Genomic DNA, 15,622 nt, shown 5'->3' on the forward strand with positions numbered 1-15,622 from the left:
TACTTGGGTCACTACTATGTTTCTACATGTGACACCAGTACTGGTTGGTTACAGGAAGCGGACTCGAAAGTGATTAATATAAGCAATTGAGCTTAAAATAAATATGTTTAAACCAATTAATTGAATCATAAATTTACAACATGTATAATAACAGTGTATCTTACTTGTGTTCTACCATCAGCAGTGCTTTATTGTTTGATATATAAGTGGTGTCTGAGGCAGCAGTTAACTCCCCTTCTCCTATATTCCCATTATTTAAAATTCTGTTAACTTCTCGTATACTTGCATCAATTTCATCTTCACCCTGGAAAAAAAAAATTTTATGTATCATTAATGAATTACGACAGGTGTCTTTTATAAAGAGATGCATGTTTTTCTATCCAGGTACTTTTTTTTCATAAAGGTATTATCTTTTATTATAACTCTTTTGTTAAGAAAAGTTTACTGTTACATTAAGTCTTACAATGTACCTTAAATACATCTTCCAGAAGGGAAAGTCTTACGTTTGTATGACATTCATTTAGATAAATCTTTTGTTATGATTTTAATGAAATAGTATCATGATGGTTTTACAAAGTTTGTACAATGTTATGAAAACTATCAAGCCATAAACTTCTCCAACACTTATTTGGAGACGCAAATTTATTAGAAATTCATTTCAATCAATCTAAATAATTACTCTCATCAAAATTTGAAAATGAATTTCTGGTAAAGGAAATAAACTTTATCATTAACTGGTACACTGTATGTTAGTAGTCATAATTTTATAAAAATCCAGAAATTTATCTCCACAAATTTACTAACATCTTTTGCTATGTCATCAGCATTCTCAGTAACCTCTTTCTCTTTTCCTTTCCTTTTCTTCTTCTTCTTTTTCTTTTGTTTACTTGTCTGGTTGGCAGCAGTTTGAGTTTCTGGCTGGGTTTCTATTTCCTCCGATTGATTACCATCGTTATCTGGCAAATTGTCTTCATCTTCATTCAGCTACGAGATATGATTTTGGTACATTTCAAATGGTAAAATGGTATACAAGTACACATGATGTATAAAAATTAGTCTTGTCTTACAGTATCAAAGCTGTACACCTCTAAATGAAAACAAAAAGTAAAAAAAAGTTCACATAAATATTCAGAGAAATATAAATTAAGAATATACATGGTAGTGCAAACTGCATGTATATCAGGGCTTCCGATAATGGAAGTTTGGGAGTCATTTACTCCTTGATTTTGGCTTGTGACTTCCAAACTATAATACTTTTCTTTCTTTACCTTTATAATGTGACTTCCAATATCTCAGATTTTACAGTTTCTGACTTCCAAATTTTGAAGTTTAATGGAAGCCCTGGTATATAAATGTCTGAATTTAAATTTTTTTTTATCATTTTATCATAACTATTTTATCATAACTTCACACTATTATTTTTGAGAAAGTTTGTTGTTGTTGTAATTTTCAGCAATTTGCATGATGTCATGGTGGGGTTTATAATTGGTCCAATGTAAAATAGATTCTTCACAAAAGTAAAAATTTTATAAACCAGAATATTTTACCTCAAGATTGCTTATCTTATTAGAGAAAATAGTAAATCTATGTTACTGGAAAATGGAAAAGACTTACTTTTTATTGGTTAAAAAATAATTTAATACATTATTTCAAATTATTCTTGGTGACAAACCAAAGAGGCAAACCTTCATCCTTCATATTGGCACAGTGCTCAATAAATAAAATAGGTCACTGTATAGCACTTGTATTAATAGCGAGCTCGACGAGCTGGCCCAAAGGGCCTGCTCGCAAAGTGAGCTTTACGGTAACGCGAGTACCTGCTAAGTGATGGTTTTGAAAACTTTCGTCCGAAGTACCGAATTGGACACATCGCAACTTTTCAAATTTAAAGATAACGATAAAAACTGAGGAATTCTGACTGAAAACGGATGTGTAGACTGGTCACCCGCACACGTCTATGGGAACTATAATTGGACAGGGAACCAGAATAACGGAAGCTTTCACATTGAAGGCGCCATTTTGTTTGAAAAATCTGATAAATAAAAACAATTTTTGGTCGAATTTTGTTGTGAAAACTATCTAGAATGAAAGAAAATGGTCTAACTAAGAAAATGAATCCGAACACCAATATTTTTTATTCAGTCGTTAACGCTGTACAGACGCTTAAAGTATTGTTTACGTGACGTCACAATGTAGCGCCAAACAGCACGTGCAAAACAATCAAATCAAGTACGATATTTTAATGTCGCAAACGTGTAAAGTTTACATTTATTTCACTTTTAATAATCTTTATATCGCTTGAAAAATTATAGAATGACGTTTTCAAAACTCGATATTCATTTAACGACAGGGGCGGAGCCATATTTAATACAGTATGTGTGACGTCACACGCACTCGGAATAAAAATGAGCGATTATTTCATACTATTTCACGTTAAAAGTACATCGAGCTCGCTTTGAGGCTTTGCCTTTTTCATATTATATTATGAAAGTTTGATTCTTTTTTAATGTAATTCTCAAAAAAATCTCCAGAAAAGGGACTTTTATAAATGTATGTAAAATTATGTCGTCGAGGTGTTTCCGAGTGAAAATGGAACAGGTACATGAGATGCCAAATGACACCTTTATAGCGAGCTCGACGAGCTGGCCCGAAGGGCCTGCTCGCAAAGCGAGCTTTACGGTAACGCGAGTACCTGCTTAGTGATGGTTTTGAAAACTTTCGTCCAAAGTACCGAATTGGACACATCGCAACCTTTCGAATTCAAAGATAACGATAAAAACTGAGGAATTCTGACTGAAAACGGATGTGTAGACTGGTCACCCGCGCACGTCTATGGGAACCATAATTGGACAGGGAACCAGAATAACGGAAGCTGTGTATAAAATTGTAAATTGAAGGCGCCATGTTGTTTGAAAAATCTGATAAAAAATAAACAATTTTTTGTCGAATTTTGTTGTAAAAACTATCTAGAATGAAAGAAAATGGTCTAACTAAGAAAATGAATCCGAACACCAATATCTTTTATTCAGTCGTTAACGCTGTATAGATGTTTAAAGTATTGTTTACGTGACGTCACAATGTAGCGCCAAACAGCACGTGCAAAACAAACAAATCAATTACGCTATTTTAATGTCGCAAACGTTTTCAGTTTTACATTTATTTCACTTTTAATTCATTTTAATAATCTTTATTTCGCTTGAAAATTATAGAGAGAAATAAAATAAACAAAGTTTTATAAACGTTTTCAAAACTCGTTATTCATTTAACATCAGTGGAGCCATTTTTCACACAGTACGTGTGACGTCGCACGCACTCGTCACTGCATTTGAAATAAAAATGAGCTATTATTTCATACTATTTCACGTTAAAAGTACATCGAGCTCGCTTTGAGGCTTTGCCTTTTTCATATTAACTGAAAGTGTAAATAACAAAAATGAACAATAATTATAACCGACTTCCCCATTCATATTACAGATCTGAAAGGCTGGCGGCTGCCAAAGATAAAACCTCATACATCAAATATATCTATTTCTTTATCAATCTCATGTTAAATTAACAGTTTCATATCTCAAGGATATTTATCTCTGATAATCTTTGCTACCAAATTTACCAATTCAAATAGATTTTCAACTGCTGGTTTCTTTTTCTTCTTGTTTTTCTTGGCACTAATAGGCTGCACATCTGGCTCCTCATCAGAAAGAGTTTCTGGTAGTTCTAAGGCAGCCAAGTCATCACCCTGAAGTTTTCTCAATGCTCTACTAGACATTTTATTTTATTGTCAGTTGTAATGTTGTTATTACTGCAACATTATGTTTATTGCTCGAAAAATAAGAAAATTTCACTGTTTTCACATTTTATGTGCAAGTCGGAAGTAATACCTGATTAAATAATATTTGACAGCTGACGAGAATATATTCTAATTTTAAACACTACATGAAGTGCGAAAAAATCTTTTTTACGCGAAAAAGAACAACATTTTTTTTGTCATCCTAGATGAATCCAAGGGGTTTTGTCACTATCTGGAAGATGAATTTATAAAATTAAAAAGGCCTACTAAAAAACCATTTTTGATATTTAGCGATAATCAAAGGTGAACCTCCACTGCAATAAGAAATTTTCCTGTTTTTCTTATTTATAAGGGACAGTAACTTAAATATATTCCAATACAATTAACTTTTGATCAATAATACTTTATGTGTATTATTTCCTTAATGATATAGCCACATTATTTTCATTATAAGCAAATCATTTATTTGTGAAAATGGTCCAAACTGGTCATTTTCCTCTAAATAGTACTCATGTTTAAACAAAGGACAATATATATACTGCAGTATATATATAACTCATAATCTCGGTTTAATTAACATATTGCAGTGTTTACATATTCTAATATATATATACAGTAGAGTTATACTTAAATATATATTATAAGTCTCTGAATAGCAATCATTTCTACATTTTTTTAAATTTTAGTTAATATATAATGATAAACTTGGCTAATAATAGACACAAGAACAGATAGAAGAAGAAAATGAACACAATTTTAAAGCAGAAGATAACATCTTACGGTATAAGAATAATGTTACTTAAATTTCAATAGAAAATGTAGATTGAAATAAACCAACAACGCACGAGATAAAGAAGATATGTGACAACTCAACTCAACTCAACAATTTCATTTCATAATTAACAAAATATATATCATACAATAAAACAGCATTTGTAAAAGGTAATATCGATATAATTTTATAATATATATTTTATAATATATAATATATATATTTATATAATTATATTTATAACGTTGTCTACTAACTTCAAAATAATAGCAATATATATGACATTGTCAACTAACTTCAAAATAATAGCAGTATTTATGACATTGTCTACTAACTTCAAAATAAAAGTAGTATTTATGACATTGTCAACTAACTTCAATTTAACAGCAGTATTTATGACATTGTCTACTAACTTCAATATAATAGCAGTATTTAAGACATTGTCTACTAACTTCTAATACATTGTATAAGATAATAAATATATGTAAATAGCTTTCGAAGAGTTTCATCATTCCAAGTTGATAATAACTTTTATCACACACCCGTGCCGATTTTGCGACTCCGTAAAAATGGTATTGCACGGCCGTGTATATATTTTGACGTGACGTCATTAGCGTTATACAAACATAGTGTAAAGACGCGCTAAATGTTAGCGTTATACTATAGGCTCGTCAATGAAAAATGACTCTTATTTCACTTTTAACGGTCTTTATTTTGGGTATGTGATAAAAAGAATATTAAATTCGTGTAAGTTCATTACTGAATTTATTGCACTAGTTGAATAAAATAATATTATTCAACTCGTGCAATAAATTCAGTATTGAACTTACACTCATTCAATATCCTCTTTTTATCACACACCCGTGCCGATTTTGCGACTCCGTAAAAATGGTATTGCACGGCCGTGCATATATTTTGACGTGACGTCATTAGCGTTATACAAACATAGTGTAAAGACGCGCTAAATGTTAGCGTTATACTATAGGCTCGTCAATGAAAAATGACTCTTATTTCACTTTTAACGGTCTTTATTTTGGGTATGTGATAAATAGAATATTAAATTCGTGTAAGTTCATTACTGAATTTATTGCACTAGTTGAATAAAATAATATTATGCTCGCCAGAGGCTCGCATAATATAATTTTATTCAACTCGTGCAATAAATTCAGTATTGAACTTAGACCCATTAAATATCCTCTATATAGAAATTTCTACCCTAGTTCCAGAATTATACCTGCTAAATAGATATAAATTTCTAATATATATGTATATATATATATATATATATATATATATATATATATATATATATATATATTATATATATATATATATATATATATATATATATATATATATATATATATATATATATATATATATATATATATATATATATATATATATGGAAAAATGCATGATATTCACAGTCTATACATCCAAGTCCCTTTCTAAGCAAAAAGTACATAAATGATCATTATATGAAATATTTAAATGTCTGTCTCCCTCTATGTATAATTTATGGTTTGAACATCTAAACTTTTTTAACGCAATTTTATGTTTTAAAGGCGTACTTATAGACAAATATCATATTCAATGTTAAGTAAATGATTTTAATGATGACAAAGACTTGAGTTATTTATATTATCATGCCAGTTCTGAGTAGAACAATCTATCAATCTGTTTCTAAACATTTAAATAAATAATTTACAATCACCAACAGTTTGTGATATCCATGCAAATCCAAATCCGTATTTGAATAAAAGTAATTTAACATTTGTTGCCCAACAATTTCTTCCAGCATTATCAAGAGCATATAACATTAAGTAGCATTGTTTTGAGTATCTGTGAGAAGGCATAAAATTTTGCAATAATTTACACCAGTAACGTACACAATTTGCATGTAATGCATATATGTAGACGTCCACATTCTCCTAACACCATACATGTATTTGTAGTTTGACGTACAAATTTAAGTTTTCTACAAAATTGATTATGTATAGATTCAATTTTGGTTATATATATACAGTGTACACATATCCATAAATATCATGTCTCAGATATTTCTCGACAAATAGACTTGACAGAATAGAAGAAGTTTTATCACAAGTTTTCAAATGAGCTTATAATTACTGAATTATATTCAATAAAAGCCGTGGTTTCCACACAGGGACTCGGCACAGTGTTGGTATAGTGTAAAAAGTAATTCTAGAAAAAATATATACTGTATCTATATATTATATACAATGTTTACAGTATATATTTATCTAGCATTACTTTTTTACATTATCCTAACACTGTGCCGAGTCCCTGAGGGTTTCCATTGCTGTTGACCACATTCTTTATATTTCTAAGTAAGTGGATTGTCCCTTCTTGATGTAAGTTAGCTAGTACATTATATGTATATTACCATTGTCAAATAAAGGCATTAATTTGCTTTTTTATCAAATCCACGAGACAGTTTTGCTTTTTACACAGTTTCCAATAATATATTTCATACAGATGACACCATTTCACACAATCATATTGCATATACAATAAAAATCTGGAATCGAATTGATCACTCGGATCGAGGCATTAATCACGACAAAATTACATGAAAATTGCAGACTCGGTTTGATTGAGTCTGTACATGAGGGATAATGAATAAGTGCAACATCCCTCACGCCTCCTGGCACCGGCTGAACGGTACTCATTTCTCAACACTTAATGGAAAGTAGTTTACTGACCTTGATATCAAGCTGTGTGTAAAAAAATAGTACCAGAGAAATTAACTTATTTTATCCATTTCTTGCATACATGACATACACAGACACACTTCGCTGTTGCACAATAGAACACGAGATACTGCTTTTTGTGGAATTAAGTTTTGCAAGTTTTTTGTTGCAAAAAAAGCATTCCTCTGCACTGAAACAGATTTTAAACAAGATTTTGCCATTAATGAAATGTACTTCAAACTTTGCTGGTCTTCAGAAATTTAGCACATTCAAGGTAAATATTCTTATTGTTATTGTTTATATTTTTGTTTATTACAGTCTTTAAAACATAGACCTGGAAATGTAATTGCAAATTGTTAACAAACATGGCTGAAAATGCGGAAATAAAAACTTCGATTAAATTTTGTCCATTTTACGAAAATAAATCAAATGCAATAAACATGGCTGCCGCCTTGATTCGCAAGAAGAGTTTTTTGTGTAGTTTAATGCTACATAGTACTGTCAGAACAATTTATGGCACTACGGAATTACAATTTGATTTAAAGAAATCAAAAACGATGAAGAAAATATTGAAAAAGGCTGAAAGGTATATGAATTCACAAATTTACCAAAGGGAGGGAACTCTGTTGTAATGGCATAGTACTCGTATGACCCTTTATTCGGACAGAATGTACACAGAAATGAGTTTTTTAGTTGACATTGCCGATCAGTTATCTGATTCACCTGAAAAAACTCATAATAGTCAAGAAAGTTGCCTTTCTGACAACTAATTTTTGTAATCTCAGTTTCATGTATTCAAGAAAAGTAGCACTTGGTGTAAGAATTAAATTTGTTTTGGCGAACATAATTTACGAAGAGGTGCGAAAAGTGCTTTTGTCAACCTTATGTTATATAGTAATTATACGTTACCATTACCTTAACTTGATTGTGAATTAATTAATTACTTATTAATACTGTGCATATATGTTTATTGTCAATATATATCATATGTTGGAAAAAGAATAAAAAAATATTTTGTTATTTTCTTTTGTTACAAATCGTGGTGTATTTTCTCTTATATTCTCTTCAGTTTTGTTTTGCCTGTTACTGTGTAGTGGAAACATATAAGGATCACTTCTCTGTTGTCCGTCAAAAACTTGTCTGGACTATTCCTCAAAAACTACTGGTGCAATTTCATCTAAACTTAAAGGAATGATCAGTACATGCATTTTCTAGTTCAATGATTTTTATGCTCCCCGAAAAATTTCTCAAGTACTTATGCATATTACAAGGTTATCTGGTTGAATGGAATATGTCTGAGTTATGGCCCTTGAATGAAAAATGCATTTTGGCCTGTTAATGATTTTTGTGTCACCATCCATACAGAAGCTGGATTATGGTGCAAAGGAACCACAACATATGGTTATAGGGATTACTTCTTTAATGTCTGTCAATCTGTGTGTTGGTCTGTCTGTCACAAAGCTTGTCCAGACTATCCCTCAAAAACTACAGATGCAATTTCATCTAAACCTTACAAGAGTAATAAGTACCAAGTCTACACTATAGTTGTGCATATCATCAGAATTTTCCATTTCAATGATTTTTGTCAGAGTAATTGTCTTATTCATCATTTTTATTTTTTAAAATTTTGCCCAAAATTCTTCTTTTATACTTATGCAAATTGAGTGAAACTTTTCAGGATTGATCATTACATCAAATATCTGCACATAGTTAACAGGTTTTTGGGTTGAGTGATTTTTGCTGAGTTATAGCCCTTGGATAAAAAATGCATTTTGGCTTGTTAGTGATTTTTGTGTCTTCTGCTACACAGTAGCTGTTACAGTGTAACATGCGGCAACTTTACAACTGATCAATCACCAGTCAATACAACTGCTTAATTGGCTATCAACAGGCCCTATAAAATGAGCCGCATCACGACAAAACCAGCATAGTGCGTTTGCGACCAGCATGGATCCAGACCAGCCTGCGCAGTCTGATCAGGATCCATGCTGTTCACTTACCAACCCTATAACAAGTATGGAAACTAATAGCGAACAGCATGGATCTTGATCAGACTGCATGGATGCGCAGGCTGGTCTGGATACATGCTGTTCGCAAACCCATTATGTTGGTTTTGTCATGACACGGCTCAAATATTAATTCTAACATGCTTCCACACTATTCCTATCAAACAGATAGGGCAATCAAGTGCATATTACATATATGCACAGCATAAAAAAGGAATGCTTACACGTCAAAAGGGGGAAAACCTGAAATTAAATTCCAACAACTGAGAATGGAATTTACCCACACATTTTTAAAAATTTTCAATTTTAATTTAATTTAACATGCATGGTTCTTAGCAGAGGCCATCTATAGTGACAGTTTGCTGTTTTTCAGTGAATTAAATTTAGCAACTAGCTGAAATAAGTCAGCTGCTGTTAAGTCATTGTTCTAATGAAAAATGTGCACAGGGCATTTCAGGGGAAAATATATCTATTTTGGTCTAGGAAAAACAGTTTTTTGCCATAAAATATTGGAAATTAATAACTGTATAAAAAATTATGTTATCAAAATAAGACGTAAATGGAGAAGTACAACACGTCAACACCAGAGATGGTTAAGATTTATTTATTTTCTACTGATTTCAGTTCTATCACACCTTGAAAAAGATTATGTTGTAACACTGAAGCCTTATTAAGAACCTCATTGCCTTACAGTGTATTATATTGGAATATTTAACTCTTGTCGTTAGATATTTTAATTGGCTACGCTCACAGGTTTTTTCTTTTTCAGAAAGAAAGATATAAAATGGTTTGCACCCATTTATGGACAGGTACGGGTACAATTAATTTATTTTTATGCCAATGATTTAGCAATGTATAATGATGTAGTCTGATAAATTATCCTTGAATTTAACTTCTTGTGTAATTTGATACATTGGCAAAACAGTAAAAAAAAATCTTTCTAGGTATCAGTTAAATGTGCAGAGAATTTTGGTAAATAAGAACATGAACTGCATGTAAGCAATCTCATTAAAATCAGATCATTGTTTTCGCTCCCTTACTCTTCGCTATTTGGCGTAGGGTGGTGGAGAGATATTTAGGATATGATTTTAATGAGATTGGCATGTAAGTTGTTTTCTTTTTCCACAGTATTCATATTACTGCAACATAATTATTATTCGTGGGAAACTAATTTTTGTGGTTTTCGTGGATAGGTCAATCTACGAATTTAAAATCCACAAAATTTCATTTCATCTACTGAAAGATCACTTTATTAATTGCATCACATTATTTACATTTTACCTTTTGGAAAAAAAAACAGTCCACAAATTTATGAAACCTCGGAACTGTTCTTTGTGACAAAACCACGAAATTTCATGCTCACAAAATTAAGTGAATTACAGAATGTAGTATTAACTCCACTCTTGTTTCATCATTAATGAAAAAAATTCTTCTTTTCTCAACTCCATCTAGAAACCAGATGTTGATTTCCCTCGGTCAGGAAAACCTGCAAAATCCAAGGAAAGATTCTCCGAAGGGAAACAAAGACGAGCAAATCATATTGGTGATGTCATGTACGATACCGTCTGTGCCATAATAGGAAGTGGACAACTTGGTGTCAAAGCCAATATTTTACAAGTATGTTCGTAACGTTTTTTTTTACTGTTCAATATATTATAATGTACTATATCTATGCCCATTTTCTAGACCATCCTGTCAATATTAATACATGTATAATTAAATGCTTTTGTTGGATAATGAAGTACTGTTAAGTAATTATTTTGTAATAGTAGTGTGGCGACATGGCCGAGTGATTAACGCTTCAGACTTAGTAGAACTCTAATGATTGCTGATCACATGGGTTCAAACCCTGTCAGATGCAAGCCTTTGTTTCCATGAGCAAGAAACTTTACACTCATTGCTTAGTATTGGTGGTTCCAAGAACGGATTCGAGGGTGTTTCAATAAGCTTATAGCTTCCAACACAATGGAGATAAAATAAATTAGTATAAACTATAAACTAAGTAATTTTTTGTATAAATGTTTGTGTAAATGATTGTTTTGAAGGCCTTAAGGAATAAAGGTTTTATCCTATAGAGTTAGCTTTGGTATTCTTGTTCATATCACAATTATTGATGTGTTAAGATGATTAGGTCATTTTATCGGATAATGTGTAATAAAATTACTGTATTTATAGGTGCAAGTAATACCGGATATGTCATACATGAATATATTTTGGGAAGCAAGTGGGGACAAAGAGAAAGATGATCAGATAGAGTTAGAATTAAATGAGAAAGCAAGTTTGTTAAGGTATTTAAAAGAGTTTTCAATTACAGTATGCCCCCAAAAAATGGGGGCGGTTCAAAGTTTTTTTGCATTTTCCTTCCATCTGTCCGTGCACAATTTGAGTCTGGTCTATAACATTGTCATTTTTAGCTGGATTTGGTAAATGTTTGCATAAATGTGAAGAACATTGAAAGGATATGTTGTCAAGGTCAAATTGTGACTTGTCAAGGTCAAATCTTTTTATAAAAGTGCATTGATGTTCCTGTCTGGCCAATTATTCTGTTATTGCTGGATGGATTTTATCATAACTATTATTCATAAATATGTTAGACATGATGATCATGCATCACTTGCAAGAATTTTGTCAGTAGCTCAAAGGTCAAGGTCAAATTATGGATGGTCTTTGAAACAAATATGCCTTATAAATATGCTGCTTATTAAGAGGACATGCAGTGAATAAAATTTCAGCTGCCAAAAAGGTCAAGTTCATGTCAAAAGGTCATGATATGATAGTCATGTCCAGTTCATATCTTTGACAGTCACAGATTTTGTAATAACTTGGCTTAAATTTATGATACATTAAAACAATCTGGGTTGCATTTTAAGACTATGTGTTTCTTGCAAGGATTAGGTCTTCAGTTCAAAGGTCAACGCTACTTAGTATGTCAAAAGTCATGGTTGTGTGTTATAATTGAAATAATTTGAACTAATACTTGATTGTTTCCAATGACAGGTCTTGTTCTTGAATTGTTTGAAGACAATTGGTAATTATGATTTATCTCAGCCACATGTCTGAATCCAGGCCAACTTGTACATCCAGTCAGATCATGCATAATACAGGTGGAATTATGGATTGGGAATCTTTAAACCTATTACATTAAAACAGTTCACCTCCAGATTTTTGTTATATCTATGACATTTTAAAAACTGTTGTGAATTTGTCGTAAAGTATATATATAGTGGAAGTGGTGGCCTAGTGGTTAAGGTGTCTGCCTCTCAACCCTTGGGTCATTGGTTTTAGCCCCACTTGGGTCATGACTGAGTTTCTTCATATGACACCAGTACTAATTGGTTCCAGGAAGCAGACTGGAAAGTGATTAATATGATCAATATAACTTGCAAGAACTTGTTTTGCAATCAAGCTTTAATTAATATGTTTAAACTAAGTATATAATTATACATCAAGTCATTAAGGTAGTCTTACTGTATACTTTTCCGCCAAAAAACATTGCCCAATATTGTAGCACATTGCTTATTTCCAGAACATTATTTTTTTTAAATCTTGGGCATTAGAATATTTACAATCACACATCATTTATCGCTTTGTACTAAATCTGGTTATAAACGGTTAAAAATTACTGAATACCAAAGATTGTGAAAAATAGTGTTCCGGAAATGACAGTTTTATTACGATATTGGCCGAAGTTAGAAACTCATTTGTAGGAAATCATTGCAGAGTAAGACTATCTTAAACATTATTACAAGCACACTATATCTGCATAAAATTCTATTTCAGACAAATTCTGATGGAGACTAATCAGGTAGGAAGCGTTCCAAAACCGATATTTGTTAAAGACATGTCAATATCCAAACAGAAGCATATTGAAAATTTACTGTATCAAATCAGACTTGACATGGAAAAAGAGACACCCGCAGAAGAAGATTCTGAAACAAATTCGGATGTGGAAACTTTATATGAATGTGATGCAGAAAGCGATTCAGACGTTAAAGTTGTTAGTGCTATGAATATGGACAGTGGACTAGATTCCAACGATGGATCACTTTGTGAAAAAATCGAAACAGAATTTAGACAAGATTTGTACGATGTTCCACATGATGTTCTTATAAATAAAGTTGTTACAGCAAAACTTTCTGCCTATCAAAGACCTACAATTGAATCCACTACAAATATTGACAATGATCGATTCATGGATTTTGATAAAAAATTGAAAAAAGTGCTCGCACCAAAAGAAAAGATAAGTAGAAAAAAGATGTTACGACAGTTGGAGCAAGAAGAGTTGCGCAATTATGAAAAGGAAATTTATCAGTCAGATGAGTTTGATGAAGAGTATGAATATGATGACGATGATGATGTTAACGAAGAGAAGTCCGGTGTAGATATTTGGATGAAAGGATACCAGAAAGATTTTCCCGATTCAACCTAACTTGTCTATTAATTGCATTAATTAGTTATATGGTAAAAGATATCATGAATAAAAGTTTTAATTTACTTTATTACTCATCATTATAATTTGAACAAAGTTTATCAAATATGAATTTACATTTAATTCTGTTTATTCAGTGTACTCTGTAACTTTTAAGCAAGTTAGACCTTTGCAACTTTGCTGCTTGGCTTTATAATGGAGAGAGCTGCAGAATGTCTACTTAAGCTACCCAAACATCATGAATAAGATACGTTATTATGCCTACAACTGATATTATGTTTAAAGAAATTATTAATGATCAAGAACTTCCTCCATTACAACTATCGCCACTCAAGAGGTAACCCAGATCTTCACCTTGTAGTAGCAACTCTTGTGTATCTACCATCTGGGAAGATGAAAGAGTAGTACTAAATGACATAAATATAACTAATTAGTCAATTAACAGTATCTTTTCTTAATCCAATTTCCACAGCATAAAACTATATTCAGACTTTGAGTTAAACATTAAACAAATTCTATTTTTAGAAAAATCACATGGCGCATAGAAAAATCACATTATGGCGCATATACTCTATTTTTATACGTTAGGAGATCAAATTTCTCCTGATATTATACAACTTTGATGAAAAGTCGTAAGTGTGGCACCCTCAGTTATCATCATTAAATAAACCTTAAAACTTATCCGGTGTTGATTATTCCACTTAATTCATTAATTTAGCAAGCTGTGATTTGGTTTGATTAGAAGGTACACAGATATGGTGGTGATTTTCCAGCTTTACTTATGTGGAAAGACCTTCAGTATACTGCAGTGCAATATTCTGAAGAAGCACCAGAGTAAATTATTTTGCCAAATATGATTTGTTTAGTAGGTCGTCATGCTAGTTTTCACACATACACAGGTTTATGGGACTGTTACTGATAAGTGTTCATGCATGCTGTACCAGTACATGCCTATGCCCGGTATGCCTATGTCAAAGTGTTCAAACTTGCAAACAACACCTATACCTAACCTTGGATAAGATACATACCAATAAAAAAATTGGATTGTTTGTCAAAGAAGAATCAATAAGGGAATATCTAATTAAGTTCAAAATAAGAAACAAAATTTCCTTAACCATACAGAATTTTAAAAGTTACAAATCAATAAAATGCACAACAATCATGAGTTTATGTTTTTTATTTACAGGATATTTTTTTTTTAGAATTAACACGAAAGAGGAGAAAAAAGTTCAATAAGTAACTTTGACAATATACAAATATACATGACATGACAAAATGAAAGAAGGTATACATGTGAATGCAGAGTCCTTACAAAGATATACATGTATATAGACGACTATATGAAAATGCACTATCTTTTATTTTTTTGACATTTTTATATTTCCTTAAATTTTTTTTGACAATGCTAGCCTAATAGTTAAGCAAGTGCGGCAAAAAATGATACTAATTCAGCAATGGGGACGTATACAATGTACTTTAACATTTTAGTCATCATCATTTAAAATTGAAGAGCAAGTGTTATAAAATTCAGTGACAAACTTGTCATAATATATGGTGGGAATCAAAGTAATGGCTTTTATTCTATAAACATTGTCTTCTTGTCAGCATAAAATACTTTCGCTCTGATACATAACACTTTATTTCAAATGAGAAAAGAATTATTGCAGAGATAAAGAAAAATTGTTTTTAGCACCTTTTGTACATGAGTATGTATTATAAACACATTTTGTTTTACCCTGATCATGCCAAATTTATAAAATGAACTTTACCAACTTTAAATTTGGCACAGTCGACTGTAGTTTGACCCCCTTAGTCTGCTGGAGGAATTTACCATGTGGCCAGTGCAGACAAACATCAGTCTGCACATTCATGCCATCTGATCATGGTCTGCACTGTTCACTATTTAATCAG

General features: G+C 31.5%; 2 protein-coding genes across 2 annotated transcripts; one reads left to right on the forward strand and one right to left on the reverse strand.

The window, feature by feature from the left end:
- Window positions 1-164: 164 nt before the first annotated feature.
- LOC132755783 (uncharacterized) lies at window positions 165-3,882 on the reverse strand (the record flags this gene model as incomplete). Its single annotated transcript, XM_060746705.1, has 3 exons — window positions 3,611-3,882; window positions 805-984; window positions 165-304 (listed from the first exon to the last, which is right to left on the reverse strand). Coding segments are annotated over exons 1-3 (476 nt in total), but the record flags the coding sequence as incomplete, so codon positions are not given.
- A 3,791-nt stretch (window positions 3,883-7,673) lies between these two features.
- Window positions 7,674-13,729, forward strand: LOC132755794 (uncharacterized). Its single transcript, XM_060746716.1, has 5 exons — window positions 7,674-7,862; window positions 10,052-10,091; window positions 10,735-10,899; window positions 11,458-11,570; window positions 13,063-13,729. Exons 1-5 carry the CDS (start codon window positions 7,717-7,719, stop codon window positions 13,709-13,711), a joined length of 1,113 nt encoding a protein of 370 aa, XP_060602699.1. The 5' UTR covers window positions 7,674-7,716; the 3' UTR covers window positions 13,712-13,729.
- Window positions 13,730-15,622: the final 1,893 nt, after the last annotated feature.

The sequence above is a fragment of the Ruditapes philippinarum genome, unplaced genomic scaffold, assembly GCF_026571515.1.
Source record: "Ruditapes philippinarum isolate M1 unplaced genomic scaffold, ASM2657151v2 ctg1301_1_1_1_1, whole genome shotgun sequence".
Lineage (NCBI taxonomy): Eukaryota > Metazoa > Mollusca > Bivalvia > Venerida > Veneridae > Ruditapes > Ruditapes philippinarum.